This window comes from Belonocnema kinseyi, chromosome 8 (assembly GCF_010883055.1).
Source record: "Belonocnema kinseyi isolate 2016_QV_RU_SX_M_011 chromosome 8, B_treatae_v1, whole genome shotgun sequence".
Taxonomy (NCBI): Eukaryota; Metazoa; Arthropoda; class Insecta; order Hymenoptera; family Cynipidae; genus Belonocnema; species Belonocnema kinseyi.
Window position 1 is genome coordinate 82735795 of NC_046664.1, and position 18550 is coordinate 82754344.

Genomic DNA, 18550 nt, shown 5'->3' on the forward strand with positions numbered 1-18550 from the left:
AAAAATTCTCAAATATCATGAGCGGCAGTACAATGCCGAGATTGATTCGATCACTAAACGTGGCCAGAACGCTGCCACAACTAAGGTGTTTTTTTTTCTTATCTCTTATCAGGGTTGGTACTTTGCTATCGACGATTACAGCTGATTAAACAGGTCTTCCTTTTCCAGTATTTGGCTAGAAAAATATTTAATACTAAAACAACTACAATCGCGCATTATTTAAACAAGATAATAATTCAATCGAGCTATAAAATATTAGTTTTATGGGGACATTTTTTAACAGAATCATTGCAAAGCAATGTGGAATTATTTTTTAAATACTTAATACTGTAAGTACTTAGAAAAAAAAAAGAATATTTCGAGTCCAGACTTAAGATAAGCTATTGTCGTCTTGATTCCGAGGGGGTCGAACATCGCTGTTTCTTTTAACGCAATCGACCAACCAGTGAATTCCTTCCTCTACTCCTTCGCTATTTAAATAATAAAGAAAAAAAAAATGAGAATTCGATCAAATTCTTATCAAAATTGACCAAAGTTTTGGAGAACAGGATTGCTACAGATGCAGGGTTTCAAAATTTCACGAGTTTTTCAGGCTTTAGAGGTTTTTTTTTTTTAAATTGCAGGTTTACTTTTACATAGATTTCCAATAAATAGAATTTCCAATTAAATTCGATTTGGTTGAAAGTTCATGTATTTTTTTCTTTTTAAAATTCGTCTTTTTAGTAGAAAATTAATCGTCTTGGTAGAAAATGAATATTATATTCAAGTTTTTTATTTTCGGGATAGAAAAAAGAAAAATTTCCACCCGAAAATAGAATTTTTCAAAAGAAGTTAATTTTCAATCATGGTATAATTTTCAAAAACCAAAAAGTTAACTTTTCTACAAAACAGTTTAATTTTTTTTCTTTCTTCATCCTGTAAATTTTCATCAAAAAAGTTATTTTTCAAACCCGAAAATATGAAAAAAGTTAATTTTTAATCAAATACTTTAATTTGTAAACAAAAAAATGAATTTTCTACAAAACAGTTTAATTTTTTACCAGAAAATATGAATTTAAAAAAAAATCAATCATTGTATAATTTTCCAACCAAAGAGTCAAATTTTCCACAAAACAGTTTAATTTTCATTTTTTTCATTTTTAATAAAATAGTTGAATTTTCAAACAAAAATTTCAATGTATAATTTTCTGCAAAACAGTTTAATTTTCAACCGGAAAATATGAATTTTAAACAAAAAATTTATTTTTCAATCAAATAGTTGAATTTTCATCTTAAAAAGGCGAATTTTCAATTCAAAAACACGAATTTCCTAAAAAACAATGGAATATCCAAGATAAAGTTAATTTTTAATCAAATACTCTAATTTGTAAACAAAAAAAGAAGAAATGTCTATAAAACAATTTTCATTTTTAACCGGTAAATGTGAATTTTCAAGAACAACAAAAATTTTAATCTTAGTATAATTTTCAAACCAAAGTCAAATTTTCCACAAAACAGTTTCATTTTCTAACCAAAAATTTGAATTTTTCAAGAAAAAAGGCGACTTTTCTACAAAACAATTTAATTTTCAATCAGAAAAGATGAATTTTATACAAGAAATGTTAAGTTTCAATCAAATAGTTGAATTTTCAACTTAAAAAGGCGAATTTTCAATTCAAAAACACGAATTTTCTAAAAAACAATGGAATATTCAAGAAAAAAGTTAATTTTTAATAAAATATTTGAATTTTTAAACCTGAAGATGGATTTTTCACAAAACAGTTTTCAAACCGAAAATATAAATGTTAAAAAAAGTTAATTTCAATCAATTACTTTAATTTTTGAACAAAACAAAAAAAAAGAATTTTCAACAAAACAGTTCAATTTTCATTTTTTCATTTTCAAAAAAAAGAATTTTTCACAAAACAGTTTAATTTTTAACCAGAAAATATAAATTTTAAACAAAAAGTTTGATCTTCAATCAAATAGTTGAATTTTCAACTTTAAAAGACGATTTTTCAATTCAAAAACACGGATTTTCTAAAAAACAATGGAATATCAAAGAAAAAAGTTAATTTTCAATTAAATACTTTAATTTGTAAACCATAAAAAAGAGAATTTTCTACAAAACAGTCTAATTTTCAATCTATTACTTTAATTTTTAAACAAAAAAAGAGAATTTTCTACAAAACAATTTAATTTTCAACCAGAAAATATGAATTTTAAACAAGAAATGTTAATTTTGAATCAAATAGTTGAATTTTCAACTTAAAAAGGCGAATTTTCAATTCAAAAACACGAATTTTCTGAAAACAATGGAATATCCAAGAAAAAACTTAATTTTTTATCAAATACTTTCATTTGTAAACCAAAAAAAAGAGAACTTTCTACAAAACAGTTTAATTTTCATTATTTCATTTTTAATAAAATAGTTGAATTTTCAAACAAAAAATTTCAATGTCGGAGCCAAAAAGAGGATTTTTCTACAAAACAGTCTAATATTCAAACCGAAAACATAAATTTTTCAAAAATAGTTAATTTTCAATTTATTAGTATAATTTTTAAACAAAAAAGAGAACTTTCTACAAAACAGTTTAATTTTCAACCAGAAAAGATAAATTTTAAATAAGAAATGTTAATTTTCAATCAAATAGTTTAATTTTAAACTTAAAAAGACGAATTTTTAATTCAAAAACACGAATTTTCTAAAAAACAATGGAATATCCAAGAAAAAAGTTAATTTTTTATCAAATACTTTAATTTGTAAACCAAAAAAAAAACAAGAGAATTTTCAACAAAACAGTTTAATTTTCAATCAGAAAATATAAATTTTAAACAAAAATTTAATTTTCAATCAAATAGTTAAATTTTAAACTCAAAAAGGCGAATTTTCAATTCGAAACCACGAATTTTCTAAAAAACAATGGAATATCCAAGAAAAAAGTTAATTTTCAATGACATACTTTAATTTTTAAAGCATAAAAAAAGAGAATTTTCTACAAAACAGTCTAATTTTAAATCTATTACTTTAATTTTTAAACAAAAAAAAAGAATTTTCTACAAAACAATTTAATGTTCAACCAGAAAATATAAATTTTAAACAAAAAATTTATTTTTCAAACAAAAAGTTGAATTTTTAACTTAAAAAGGCGAATTTTCAATTAAAAAACACGAATTTTCTAAAAAATAATGGAATACCCAAGAAAAAATTTTATTTTTAATCAAATACTTTAATTTGTAAACAAAAAACAAATAATTTTCTACAAAACAGTTTAATTTTGAACCAGAAAATATGATTTTAAGAAAAATCAATCACTGTTTAATTTTCAAACAAAAAATTCAAATTTTCCAAAAAAATTTCAATTTAAATTTTTCCATGCTCAATAAAATAGTTGAATTTTCAAACCAAAAATATAAATTTTTCAAAAATAGTTGATTTTCAATTTATTACTTTAATTTTTAAACAAAAAAGAGAATTTTCTACAAAACAGTTTAATTTTCAACCAGAAAATATGAATTTTCAAAAAAAGTTAATTTTCAATCATAGTATAAGTTTCGAACCAAAGTCAAAATTTCTACAAAACATTTTCATTTTCAATCATATATGGGAATTTTCAAACCAAAAAGTCGAATTTTTAAGTAAAAAAATTGAATTTTAAACAAAAAAGTTAATTTTCAATCAAATAGTTGAATTTTCAACTTAAAAAGGGGAATTTTCAATTCAATAATACGAATTTTCTAAAAAACAATGGAATATCCGAAAAAAGTTAATTTTTAATTAAATACTTTAATTTGTAAACTAAAAAATAAGAAATTTCTATAAAATAATTTAATTTTTAACTGGTAAATATGAATTTTCAACAACAAAAATTTTAATCTTAGTATAATTTTCAAACCAAAGTCAAATTTTCCACAACACAGTTTAATTTTCATTTTTTCATTTTCAAACCAAAAACTGAATTTTTCAAGAGAAAAAGACGACTTTTCTACAAAACAGATGTGAATTAAAAACAATATGAATTAAAAAAATTTAACCATAGAATAATTTTCAAACCAAAAAGTCAAATTTTCCACAAAACATTTTTTTTCAACCCGAAAATTTGAATTTCCAAAAAAAATAGTTATTTTTCAACCAAATAATTGAATTTTCAAACCAAAAAGTTGAATTTTCAAGACAAAAGTTTGAATTTTCAATCCAAAAAGGCGATTTTTTTACAATACAGTTTAATTTTGAACCTGAATATATGAATTTTCAACAAAAAAAATTAATTTTCAATCAAATAGTTGGATTTTAATCCCGAAAAGACGAATTTTCTACAAAACAGTTTCATCCTGGTATTTCAAAATTCCATGACTTTTTTTTAGAGTTTTCTAGTCTACTTTTAAAATAATTCCAGGTCTACTGTTTCAAAATATCCAGTCAATTAAATTCTATTCCATTAAAACTTTCTGTATTTTTTGTTGTTAAAAATTCGTCTTTTTAGTAAAAATTAATCGTCTTGGTTGAAAATTAATTTTAATTTCAAATTTTTTATTTTCATGATGAAAATTCAAGGAAAAAGTTCTTTTCAAATCAAAAAGTCAAACTTCCTACAAAATATTTCAATTTTCTTTTTTTTTCAATCCGAAAATTTGAATTTTCAATAGGAAAGTTAATTTTCAAACAAATAGTTTAATTTTGAAATCAAAAAGTTGAATTTTCAAGGAAAAATAAAAAATTTTCAACAAAAAAGTTAATTTCCAATCAAATAGTTGCATTTTCAACCCAAAAAGTGGAATTTAAAAAAAAGTTTGAATATCCAAGTAGAAAAGGCGAATTTTTTACAAAACAGTTTAATTTTGAACTTGAAAATATGAATTTTCAACAAAAAAGGTAATTTTCAATCATATTAGAATTTTTAAAACAAAAAGTTGAATATTGTAAAAAACAGTTTTCAGTCTGGTTTCAAAATTCCATGATTTTTTTTAGATTTTCCAGGTCTTCTTTGAAATAATAGCAGGTTTACTTTTCCAAAATATCCAGTCAATTAAATTCTGTTTTTTTTTTAATTTCATGTATTATTTGTTGTTGTGAAAATTCGTCTTTTTAGTAGAGAATTAATCGTCTTGGTAGAAAATTATTATTATTTTCAAAAATCTTACTTTTAAGATGAAAATATCGAAGAAAAAAGTTCATTTTTAACTAAATAGTTGAATTTTTAAAGCAATCAGTTGAATTTTTAAGCCAAACAGAGGAATTTTCTACAAAACAACTTGACTTTGAACCCGAAAATATAAATGTTTAAAAACAGTTAATTTTCAGAGTCAATTTTTCTACAAAATAGTTCAATTTTCTTTTTTTTCAAACCGAAAATTTGAATTTTCAATAGAAAAGTTAATTTTCAAACTAATAGTTTAATTTTGAAATCAAAAAGTTGAATTTTCAAGTAAAAATTAAAAATTCTGCAACGAAAAAGTTAATTTGCATTCAAATAATTGAATTTTCAAGACAAAAGTTTAAATCTTCAAGCCAAAAAGGCAAATTTTTTACAAAACAGTTTCAGTCTGGTTTCAAAATTCCATAACTTTTTCAGGTTTTCCAGGTTTAATTATGAAATAATTGCAGGTCTAGAAATACATAAATAAATATTTCTTAGGCAAGAACAAAAAAAATGTCAACAAAATTGTTGAATTTTCAACCCAAAAAGACAAATTTTCTGTTAAAAAAAGTTGAAATTTCATCCTGAAAATAAGAAAAAAAAAGAAAAACTATCTTCTAAAAGATTCGTTGTTTTTACTTAAAAATTTAACAATTTGTTTAAAAACTAAACTATTAAGTTCAAAATTGAACTATTTGGTTGAAAACTGATCTTTCTTGGTTGAAAAATTAACATTTTTTCTCGAAAATTCAACAATTTCGATGAAATTTTATTCAACCTTGACTGTAAAATCTTTCTTGTTTCAAAATTCAGCTATTTTATTGACAATTCTTCTCTTCTGGTAGAATTAAACGATTTTTTACTTAAAATTAATTTTTTTGTCTGACAACAACTATGACATCTGCGTCGAGAATTCATCTTTTTTAGTTAAAAATTCAAATCGTTGGTTGAAATTTGAACTACTTTGCTCAAAATTCCTGTTTTTAGTTGAAGATTTATCTTTTTGATTGAAAATTTAACTATTTTATTAAATTTTTTGTTAGAAATTAATTTTTTTAATTGAAAATTCTGCTAATCTATTTTTGGGTAAAAACAGATCTTTTAGGTTGAAAATTAACTTTTAAGTTTAAAATTCATATTGGAAGTTAATTCTGTTAAATGTAATTAATACCTCTTAATTTCTCGTTAAAAATTGATCGTTTTTAGTTTAAAAATTCAATTATTCCGTTAAAAATAGGTAGAAACGAAAAAAAATATAAATTAAAAATAAATAAAGTAAACTGCAATTTCTCAAAAAAATTTCATTTTCGTAGAAAATTATACTTTTTGGCTGAAAATTCGACTATTTGGTTAAAACAATGATATATTTGGTTGAAAATTCGTCTTGTCTAGTGAAAAATTAACCTTTCTGATTGAAAATTCAACTATTTCGTTAAAAATTTATGTATTTTTTTTTTAAATTAATCGTTTTTAGCAATGAATGCAACTGTTGGGCTGAAAATTAGTCTTTTTTAGGCCATGATTCAAGAATTTTGTTGGAAATTCGTTCTTATTGGTTAAATCCATTTTATTTTTTTAATTTTAAATAAGAATATTTTTTGGTTGAAATATCAAATATTACATTTTTCATTGAAAATTCATCTTTTTGGTTAAAGATTCATAATTTTACTTAAAAATTCGTTTTTTCTTTTATAAAAATAAATTCTTTAACTGAAAGATAAACTATTTTGTTATAAATTCAACTGATTCGTTGCAAATATATATTTTTTAGGAATTCATCGTTTCGGGTAACGAATGCATCTTTTTGGTTGCAAATTAATCTGTTTAATAAATAAAAAAGTATTATTGAAAAGAAAAGTGAAAAATGATTTAAATTAAGGATTTAAATCAAGGAAAAGGGTTTAAATTGGTAAAATTTTTGGCAATAATTCTCAAAAACTTTTTTAACAATTTCAATTTGAATTCTAATTGGATTAAAATTTTTTTACGTACCCATTAAGAGCAGATAGAGGCATTACCATGCAATCCCTTCGACCAATGAGATGCGCGTTTCTGTTGAAAATGGGTTTCACTTCTCGGACGCCCATGCAATCGGGCACATCTTGTTTATTTGCTAAAACTAAGAGAGGGACCCCTGACAACTGTTCAGATGATATAACTCTATCTGAAATTATTAATATTAAAGATTTAGTATTTTAAATAGTTATAATATACTAAAAAATCTACAAAATTTAAATATAAAAAAAAAATATTTAAAAAAATCTAATACAAAATATAAATGTAAAATATAAAAGATAAAATGTAAAGATATAATATAAATATTTAAAAAAAAAAGTAGAAATCCATGTATCCAGAATTATAGAATAATACAAAGTTAACATTCTTTCACCTCTGAAAAAATTTAATTATTTTGTTGAAAATTCAACTGTTTTTTTTTAAATTATCTTTTTGTCAAAAATTTATCTGAATTGTTAAAAATTCGTCCTTTTGGATTAAAAATTCATATTTAATTAGGAAACACATCTTTTTCGGTTGAAAAATGAACTTTTTTGTTTGAAAATCCGACATTTTTGTTGAAAATTGATTTTTCTTGGATAAAAAATGGACTTTTTCTTTGAAAATTCATTTTGCGGGTTTAAAATTGAACTATTTTGACAATATGTAATTCTTTACAGAAAATTTAATTTTTTTATTAAGAAACTCATTTACTTTGGTTTAAAATATTTTTTGTTACAAAATTCTACCATATTGTTAAAAATGGATCTTTTTTGTTTAGAAAATTGACTGTTTTAGTTCAAATTAATTTTTTCGGGTATAAAATTAAAATATTTCATAAAAAGTAAACTTTTTATTATTGAAAATTCATTTTTTATTAAGAAATTCATATTCCTTCGTTCAAAATCAGCTTCTTTGGTTAAAAAAGGAACTTTTTTTATTTCATTTTTTCGGGTTTAAAATTACTACTATTTTATAAAATGTAATCTTTTTATTATAAAAATTTCAACTATTTTGTTGAAAATATGTCATCTTTTATTAAAAATTCATTTTTTTTATTAAGAAATTAATTTTTTTAAGTTCATTTTTTCGGGTTTAAAATTGAACTATTATGATAATAAGTAATTTTTTACAGAAAATTAATTTTTTTTTATGAGGAAATTCATTATCCTTGGTTTAAAATAAACATTTTGTTAACAAATTCTACCATATTGTTGAAAATTGATCTTCCTTGGATAAAAAAAAGATTTTTTCATTGAAAATTCATTTTTTTGGTTTTAAAATTTAACTATTTTGATAATAATTACATTTTTACAGAAAATTAAATTTTTTATGAGGAAATTCAACTTCTTAGGTTTAAAATATATATATATTTTTTTAAATTCCACTATATTGAATTATTAAAAGAATTATTAAAGAAAATCTTTTATTAAATTTGAAGTAATTGATTAATAAATTATTTATAATAGTATAAATAAAATGCATATGTTTGAAATTTGTTAATAAAATTATTTTAAAAATGGTTCTTTTTTGGTTAGAAAATTGAATTTTTTGCTTAAAATTAATTTTTTTCGGGTATTAAATTCAACTATTTTATAAAAAGTAATCTTTTTATTATAAAAAATTCAACTATTTTGTTGAAAATTTATCATCTTTTATTGAAAATTCACTTTTTTATTAAGAAATTCATTTTTTAAAAGTTTTTTTTCGGGTTTGAAATTAAACTATTTTATCAAAAGTAATCTTTTCATTATAGAAAATTCCACTGTTTTGTTAAAAATTTGTCATCTTTTATTGAAAATTCATTTTTTAGTAAGAAATTCATATTCTTTCGTTGAAAATGAGCTTCTTTGGTTAAAAAAATGGATTTCTTTTTTGAAAATTCATTTTTTCGGGTTTAAAATTTAACTATTTTGATAATAATTAATTTTTTACAGAAAATTTAATTTTTCTTAAGGAAATTCATGTTCTTTGGTTTAAAATATATATTTTTAAATTCTACTATATTGTTAAAAATGGATTTTTTTGTTGAGAAAATTGACTGTTTTGCTTAAAATTAATTTTTTCGGGTTAGAAATTCAACTATTTTATAAAAAGCAATATTTTTATTCTATAAAATTCAACTGTTTTGTTAAAAATTTGTCATCTTTGATTGAAAATTCATTTTTTATTAAGAAATTCATATTCTTTCGTTGAAAATGAGCTTCTTTGTTTAAAAAAATGTACTTCTTTTTTGAAAATTCATTTTTGCGGGTTTAAAATTTAACTATTTTCATAATAAGTAATTTTTTTACAGAAAATTAAATTTTTCATTGGGAAATCCATTATCACTGGATTAAAATAAAGTTTTTGTTAAAAAATTCTACCATATTGTTGAAAATTGATCTTTCTTGGATAAAAAATATTTTTTTTCGTTGAAAATTCATTTTTTTGGTTTTAAAATTGAACTATTTTGATAATGATTACTTTTTTTACAAATTAATTTTCTCGGGTTTGAAATTTCTATTATTTTATCAAAAGTAATTTTTTTATCATAGAAAATTCAATTGTTATTTTGAAAATTCGTCCTTTTGAATTAAAAATTCATATTTTATTAGGAAATTCATCTTTCTTGGTTGAAAAATGAACTTTTTTGTTTAAAAATTGATCTTTCTTGGATAAAAAATGGACATATTCGTTGAAAATTCATTTTTTTTTTGGGTCGAAAATTTAACTATTTTGATAATAATTAATTTTTTACAGGTAAATTAAATTTTTTTATCAGGAAATTCATTATCGTTGTTTTAAAATAAACTTTTTGTTAAAAAATTGTACTATATTGTTGAAAATTGATGTTTCTTGGATAAAAAATAGATTTTTTCGTTGAAAATTCATTTATTTGGTTTTAAAATTGAACTATTTTGTTAATAATTACTTTTTTACAAAAATTAAATTTTTTTAGGAGGAAATCCATCTTCCTTAGTTTAAAATAAACTTTTTGTGAACAAATTCTATCATATTGTTTAAAATTGATCTTTTTGGATAAAAAATGGACTGTTTTGCTGGAAATTCATTTTTTCGGGTTTGAAATTCAAGTATTTTATAAAAAGTAATATTTTTATTATATAAAATTCAACTGTTTTGTTGAAAATTTGTCCTCTTTTATTCAAAATTCATTTTTTATTAAGAAATTCATATTCTTTCGTTGAAAATGAGTTTCTTTGGTTAAAAATATGGCCTTCTTCTTTGAAAAATCATTTTTTTTGGTTTAAAATTTAACTCTTTTGATAATAATTACTTTTTTACAGAAAATTGGATTTTTTTATGAGGAAATTCATCTTCCTTGGTTTAAAATAAACTTTTTGTTAAAAAATTCTACCTTACGTTTGAAAATTGATCTTTCTTGGTTAGAAAATGGACTGTCTTTTGAAAATTAATTTTTTCGGGTTTGAAATTTCTATTATTTTATAAAAAGTAATCTTTTTATCATAGAAAATTCAATTGTTTTTTTGAAAATTCGTCCTTTTGGATTAAAAATTCATATTTTATTAGCAAATTCATCTTTCTTGTTTGAAAAATGAACTTTTTTGTTTTAAAATCCGACATTTTTGTTAAGAATTGATCTTTCTTGGATAAAAAATGGACATTTACGTTGAAAATTCATTTTTTAGAGTTGAAAATTTAAATATTTTCAGAATAATTAATTTGTTACAAAAAATTAAATTTTTTTATTAGAAAATTCATTATCCTTGGTTTAAAATAAACTTTTTGTGAACAAATTCTAACATATTTTTGAAAATTGATCTTTCTTGGTGAGAAAATGGACTGTCTTTTGAAAATTAATTTTTTTGGGTTTAAAATTTCTATTATTTTTTAAAAAGTAATCTTTTTCTTATAGAAAATTCAATTGTTTTGTTGTAAATTCGTCATTTTGGATTAATAATTCGTATTTTTTTAAGAAATTCATCTTTCTTGGTTGAAAAATGAACTTCTTTGTTTAAAAATCCGACATTTTTGTTGAAAATTGATCTTTCTTGGATAAAAAATGAACATTTTCGTTGAAAATTCATTTTTTCGGGTTAGAAATTTTAATATTTTAATAATAAGTAATATTTTGCAAAAAATTAATTTTTTTATTAGGACATTCATTATCCTTGGTTTAAAATAAACTTTTTGTGAACAAATTCTACCATATTGTTTAAAATTGATCTTTTTTGGATAAAAAATGGACTGTTTTGCTGAAAATTCATTTTTTCGGGTTTGAAATTCAACTATTTTATAGAAAGTAATCTTTTTATTATAGAAAATTCAACTGTTTTGTTGAAAATTTGTCCTCTTTTATTGAAAATTAATTTTTTTATTTAGATATTCATATTCTATCGTTGAAAATGAGCTCTTTTGGTTAAAAAATTGACATTTTTTTTTGAAAATTCCTTTTTTGGAATTTAAAATACAACTATTTTGATGAAAAGTAATCTTTTTTTCTTAGTTTAACTTTTTTGTTGGAAATTTGTCGTTTTGGATGGAAAATTAATCTTTTTTGTTTGAGAAAATTTATCTTTCTTGGCTTAAAATAAACTTTTTTGGTTAAAAATTTGACCATATTCTTGAAAATTGATCTTTCTCGGTTAGAAAATGAACTGTTTTTCTTTTTTTGGTTGAAAATTTATTTTTTCGGGTGTAAAATTCAATTATTTTGATAAAAAACAATTATTTTCTTATAGAAAATTCATTCTTTTATTCAGAAATTCATATTTCTTCGTTGACAATGAGCTTTTTTTCGTTCAAAAATTGACTTTCTTGCTAAAAATGAAATTTTTCGTGTTTAGAATTCAACTGTTTTGTTCAAAAGGCATGTTTTTTGGTTGCAAAATTAAACTTTGTTGTTGAAATCTGGTCCTTATGGATTGAAATTTCATCTTTTTTATTAGAAAAGTTCTCTTTCTTGGTTGAAAATTAACTTCTTTATTGAAATTTCATTTTTCGGGCTTAAAATTCAACTATTTTATCGAAAATTGGTCCCGGTGGATTAAAAATGAACTCTTTTGATTAGGAAATTCACCTTTCTTGGTTGAAAATTAACTTGTTTGTTTGAACATTCAACCATTTTGTTGAAAATTAAGCTTACTTGGTTAAAAAATTATCTTTTTTGTTGAAAATTCATTTTTTTCGGGTTCAAAAATCAACTGTTTTGTAGAAAATTCCTCTTTTTGGGTTCAAAAATGAAAAAAATTGGTTGAAATTATTTCCTTTTCTTGGTAGACAATTGAACGCTTTTGTTAAAATTCGTCTTTTTAGTTGAAAATTCATCTCTTTTAGTAAAAATGTAAACTTTTTGCGTTTTCCTATACTGACAATAACTATTAAATTTTTTTTTCAAAAATTCAGCTTTTTAATTTTAAAATTTAACTACTTGGTTGAAATTTAAACTACTTTCAGAAACGTTTTTTGCTTTTCTTTGAAGGCTTGTCTTGTCCGTTAAAAATGTTACTTTTTTTGTTGAAAAATCGTTTTTTTTCATGGAAATTTATTTTTTTTAACTACAAGTTTAACTGTTCCATTTTTTGTTAAAAATTAATCTTATTTGATTGAAAATTCATTCTTTTTTGTTGGAAACGAACTTTTTTGTAGAAAATTTCACTGTATTCTGAAATTTTGTCTTTTTGGCTTGCAAATTCAACTTTGAAGTTGAAAATTCCTCTTTTTTGGTGGAAAATTAATCTTTTTGATTAAAAATATATCTTTAGAATTTAAAATTCCACAATTTCTTAAATTTTTGATTGAAAATTCAACTGTTTTGTAGAAAATTCTTTTTAAAATAAAATTGAAGTTAATCTGTCATGGTTAAAAAAATTAATTATTTGTAGAAAATTCATCTTTTTGATATGAAAATTTACCTCTTTTGGTAGAAGTTTCATTTTTTTGTTTGCAAATGAAACTTTTTGGTTGCTAAATTAATCTGTTTTGGTTGGGGATTCAACTATTTGGATTGTTTTTGTAGGTTTTTCATTATTTTTTTCAATTTCAAAATTTAACAATTTCACTTTTTATTAAAAATTAATATTTTTTTGGTTTCAAATACGTTTTAATTTCTTTTCGTGTTTATAATTGCTCATTTTTCGGCAAAACTGTATTAAATAATTTATGGTTGGCCCCAAGTTTTTTAGCAAATTGAAATTAAATTAATTATTAATTATAATTAATTAAATTAAATTAAGTTCAGTATTTAGTCGTACCAAAGGTTTCTTTGGAATCTGGAATCCTGTCCCTGTCTGACGAATCCACTATATATATTACTGCATGCGACTCTGCATAATACTATAACATAAAATAGTGATAAACAAAAATTATTTATTTTCTGAATTAATTTAATTCTATCTAAAAAAAATTTGGTGTAATAATATATCTCGGAAATCTCAAATAATTTTTTCTGAAAACCTAATTAAATTTGTATTGCATGAAATTGTTTCATATTTTAAATTCTTGAAATTTTAAAAATTAAATCTACAAATTGAAATGTTATACACGTTTTATGTAAGTGCTTTTCGCTAGAAATTAGAATTTTTTTAAACAAGATTTTATTATAAAATCATAATGTTTCGTAGAGACATTAAACTTTCTAAAATTTTGAGGTTTTTTTTTTTAGTTTTCTTGGCCCGAAAATAGTATTTATAGCAAAAATAATTAATCATATAAAATCTAAATAATAAATATAAGATTAAAATATAATTCTAAAATATAAATATATGATATATAAATATTAAAAAAATAATTAATTCCTTTTGGTTGAAAATTCTACAATTTGTTTGAAAATTTAATTATTTTGTTGAAGATTCAACTGTTTTCAAAAAGTTATCTCTTTTTTCGAAAATTTATCTGTTTTGTTTAAAATTCGTCCTTTAGAATTAACAATTTATATTTTATTAAGAGATTAATCTGTTTTGGTTCAAAATTAACTTTTTAGTTTGAAAATTCAACAATTTTTTAAAAAGAAAATTTAACCTTTTTGTTGATAATTTGTACTTTTGATGCTAAATTAATTTTTTTATTAGGCAATTCATCTTTCTTAATTTAAAATAAACTTTTTTGTTAAAAAATTTAAATCAAAATTACTAGATATTAAAGACTAAAACATTTTCAATAATTACTTACGTTTTTCGATTTTGTTTTAAAGTCGAAATTTGTAAACAAAAATCATTAGATTTTTAAGTTTCGTATTTTTTAAAACAATTTTAGGTTACGTTAATGTTTTACAACAAAGATTAGTATTTTAAAACAAAAATCATTTTAGTTCGAACAAGATTTTCAATGTTTGAACCGTATCAGTTTATATTCGTGTTTTTTTTAAATCAGTTTCTGCTCAAAAGTTATTTTTTTAATAAAAAATTTAACTCTTTTATTGAAAATTTGTCCTTCTCGATTAAAAACTTATTTTTTTCCAACAGGAAATTCATCTTTCTCTGTTGAAAATAAACTTTTTTGGCAAAAAATCGACCATATTCTTGAAAACTCTTTCTTGATGAGAAAATGGACTGTTTTTGTTGAAAAATTATTTTTTCGGCTTTAAAATTCAACAATTTTAATAACAAGTAATCTTTTTATAGAAAATTCATTTTTTTATTAAGAAATTCATATTCCTTCATTGAAAATGAGCTCTTTTGGTACAAAAATGAACTTTTTTGTTTAAAAATTCATTTTTTTGGGATTAAAATACAACTGTTTTGTAAAAAACTATTTTTTTGTCGGAAATCCAACTGCGTTGTTAAAAGCTGGTCCTTATGGATTGAAAAATTTTTGTACTAGGAAATCCATCTTTCTTCGTTTAAAATAAACTGTTTTGGCAAAAAAATTGACCATAATGTTCAAAATTGATCTTTCTTGGTAAGAAAATGGACTGTTTTTATTAAAAATTAATTTTTTCGGGTTTAAAGTTCAAGTATTTTGTGTGAAAAATTATTTTTTTTTTATTAGGAAATTTATCTTTCTTAGTCCAAAATCAACTTTTTAGGCCAAAAGATCGACCATACCGTTGAAAATTTAATTTTTCGGGTTTAAAATGCAACTATTTTGTTAAAAAGTCATCTTTTTCATAGAAAATTCATCTTTTTATTAAGAAATTCATATTCCTTCATTGAAAATAAGCTCTTTTGGTATAAAAATGAACTTTTTTGTTAAAAATTCGTTTTTTTGGGATTAAAATACAACTGTTTTGTAAAAAGTGTTTTTTTGTCGGAAATCCAACTGCGTTGTTAAAAGCTGGTACTTATGGATTAAATATATTTTTTTTTACCAGAAAATTCATCTTTCTTGGTTTAAAATAAACTGTTTTGGCAAAAAAATCGACCATAATGTTAAAAATTGATCTTTCTTGGTAAGAAAATGAACTGTTTTTGTTAAAAATTAATTTTTTCAGGTTTAAAATTCAACTATTTTGATAGAAAGATAATCTTTTTTTATAGAAAATTAATTTTGTTATTAAAAAATTCATACTTCTTCGTTGAAAATTTCTCATTTTGTATGAAAAATTAATTTTTTATTAGGAAATTCAAAAATATTGTCAAAAATCAAAAATATTATTCTCGTCTTTTTGGTTTGAAAATGTATCCCTCTTGGTAAAATTTTAATATTTTAAAATTAAAAATGCAAGTTTTTGGTTGAAATTTCCATCCTTATGAAGAATTATATTATTTCATTAAAAATTAAACAAATTATTTGTACGATGAAATATTATGCGAAAAGTTTATTTTTTTGTTTGAAAATTCATCAATTTAGTAGAAAATGTATCTTTTTGATTAAAAATTCAAATTTTTTCTTGAAATATCGTCTTTATAAGTTTGAAAATTCATATATTTCGGTAGGAAATTCATAAAAAAAACATATTTCTCAGTTTTAAGCCAAATTTTTTTTAACTAAAAATTTAACTTCCATTTTTGCCTGAAAATTCGTCTTTGAATTAAACTGTTTTATAATGAACTTAAAATATCTTTTAATCTAAATATCAACTATTACATTTTTTGTTAAAAATTCATAATTTTTAGTTAAAAATTAAACTAATTGATTAAAAATTTAAATTTCTGGTTTAAAATTAATTTTCTTCATTAAATATTAACTTTTTTGCTCAAAATTAATAGTTTTGTGTTAAATGTTCAAGTTTTCTGTAAAAAAGTCGTCTTTTTACCTTGCAAATTCAAAAATTTAGTTAAAATTTCTTTCTTTCTTGGTTAAAAATTCACTTCTTTGGTAGCAGATTTAACTATATTTTGGAAATTCAGTTTTTTTTAAATTAATTTTTTAAACTGAAAATTCAGTTTTTTTAATACATATTTTTTGAAAAAAAATATATATATTGATTTAAAATTAAATTTTTTTAACAATTTTACATTTTCGTATTGAAAATTTAACTGACGTTTGATTAAATTTTTTAAAAACCTTTTCAAATTTTAAATTATTTTAAAATCTTTTCAAAACTTCGAAACAATCTAAATTTTTGTTCGAAACGGTTCGAATTTTTCCTGAAATGTTTTTAAATTCCTGCAAATTAAAAAAAAAATTGCCTTAAAATCTTCCAGATTTTTTTCTTATTTGGGTGAAATCTGAAATCTTTTTGAAACGTTTAAATTCCCTTCTCTCTCTTTTAGATGAAAATTGAACTATCTGGTTAAAAATTTATTTTGTTAAAAAATCATCTTTTTTGGTAGTCTTTTTGGCTTTAAAATTCAACAATTTCTTGGAAATTGTTTTCTTTCTTGACTCAACTGTTTTTGTTTTAATTTATAATATTTTTTGACTAAAATGTTAACCATTACATTTTTAGTTGAGAATTAATTCTTTTGTGTTTAAAATCTGAATTCCTTTATTAAAAGTTCATATTTTAGGTTGAAGATTTATCTCTTTGGTAGAAGATTAAATTATTTTTTGACAAATTCAGTTTTTTTTGTTGAAAATTAATTTTTTAAACTAAAAGTTCAGTTATTTTTTTAAATAAATGTTTTTTGAAAAAAAAATTAATATTTTCATCAAAAATTAAATGTTTTTTGAAAAAAAATTATTATTTTCATCAAAAATTAAATTTTTTTGACAATTTCATATCGTCTTATTGAAAATGTAACTGTTTTGCAGAAAATTCATCGTTTTGGGTAAAGATTCATCACTTGGGTTGATCAATTTTTAGAAATATTTAAAGTATTAAAATATTTTAAATCTCTTCAAAACTATCAAAAATACTATATATTCTTTAAACTTACACCAGATTTTATTAAAACTTCGAAGGTCTTTCAAAATTAATAAAATCTTCCGGTTTTTTTGTTCACATTTTCAGGGTCTTTTCGAAATGATTTGAAATCTTTTTTAATTCTCTTTAAAAATTAATTTTTTAAATAAAAAAATCATTTAAAACTTGCCAAAATCTACGTTTGAATAATTAAAAAAAAATCTTTTCAATTATTTTCAAAACTTCGAAACATTCTAAATTTTTTAAAAAACTATTTGAATTTTTCCTGAAATGTTTTGAAATTCCTGCAAAGTAAAAAAAATAGCCTTAAAATCTTCCAGAACTTTTTTTTTTAATTTTGTTTAATTATTTTAAAATCTTGAAAAAGATTCTAAATTTATTGTTCGAAGTCTTCAAAAATCTACATTTTGTTTTAAATATTTTGAAATCTGTTGAAGTTTTAAATTATTTTTGAATCTTTTAAAATTTCCCTTCTCTCTCTTTTAGATGAAAATTGATTAAATTTAATATAAATATAATAATATATAATAACAAATAAATATAAAATAAATTAAAAAAATATATAATAATATAATATATATTATAATATTTAATTGAAATTAATATAAATTTCTTCAAAACTTTCAAAAATCCATATATATATATATATTAAACTTACACCAGATTTTATCAAAACTTTGAACGGTCTTTCAAAATTAATAAAATTTCCTTAAAATCTTCCCGTTTTTTTGTTAACATTTTCAAGATCTTTTCGAAATGATTTGAAATCTTTTTTAATTCGCTTTAAGAATTAATTTTTTTAAATAAAAAAATCATTTAAAACTTTCCAAAACCTACGTTTGAATAATTTTTTCTAAAATCTTTTCAAAACTTCGAAACATTCTAAATTTTTTTAAAAACGATTCGAAATTTTCCTGTAACATTTTGAAATTCCTGCAAAGTAAAAAAAGTCGTCTTAAAATCTTCTAGAACTTTTTTTTTTAATTTTGTTTAATTATTTCAATATCCTGAAAAGGATTCTAAATTTATTGTTCGAAGTCTTCAAAAATCTACATTTTGTTTTAAATATTTTGAAATCTGTTGAAGTTTTAAATTATTTTTAAATCTTTAAAAAATTTCCTTCTCTCTCTTTTAGATGAAAATTGAACTATTTGGTTGAAAATTTATTAAATTTAATACAAATATAATAATATATATTAAAAAATAAATTTAAAAAATATATAATAAA

The 18550-nt window shown here is 20.9% G+C and overlaps 1 protein-coding gene across 1 annotated transcript in view; it reads right to left on the reverse strand.

The window, feature by feature from the left end:
- Nucleotides 1-170: 170 nt before the first annotated feature.
- LOC117178218 (ADP-ribosylation factor-related protein 1) overlaps nucleotides 171-18550 on the reverse strand; it is a 20946-nt gene continuing 2566 nt past the window's right edge. Inside the window, exons 3-5 of the mRNA XM_033369525.1 lie at nucleotides 13328-13409; nucleotides 7110-7281; nucleotides 171-470 (exon numbers count right to left, since the gene is read on the reverse strand). Coding sequence (XP_033225416.1) covers nucleotides 371-470; nucleotides 7110-7281; nucleotides 13328-13409 — 354 coding nt within the window. The 3' untranslated portion in view covers nucleotides 171-370. The remainder of the gene's footprint in view (nucleotides 471-7109; nucleotides 7282-13327; nucleotides 13410-18550) is intronic.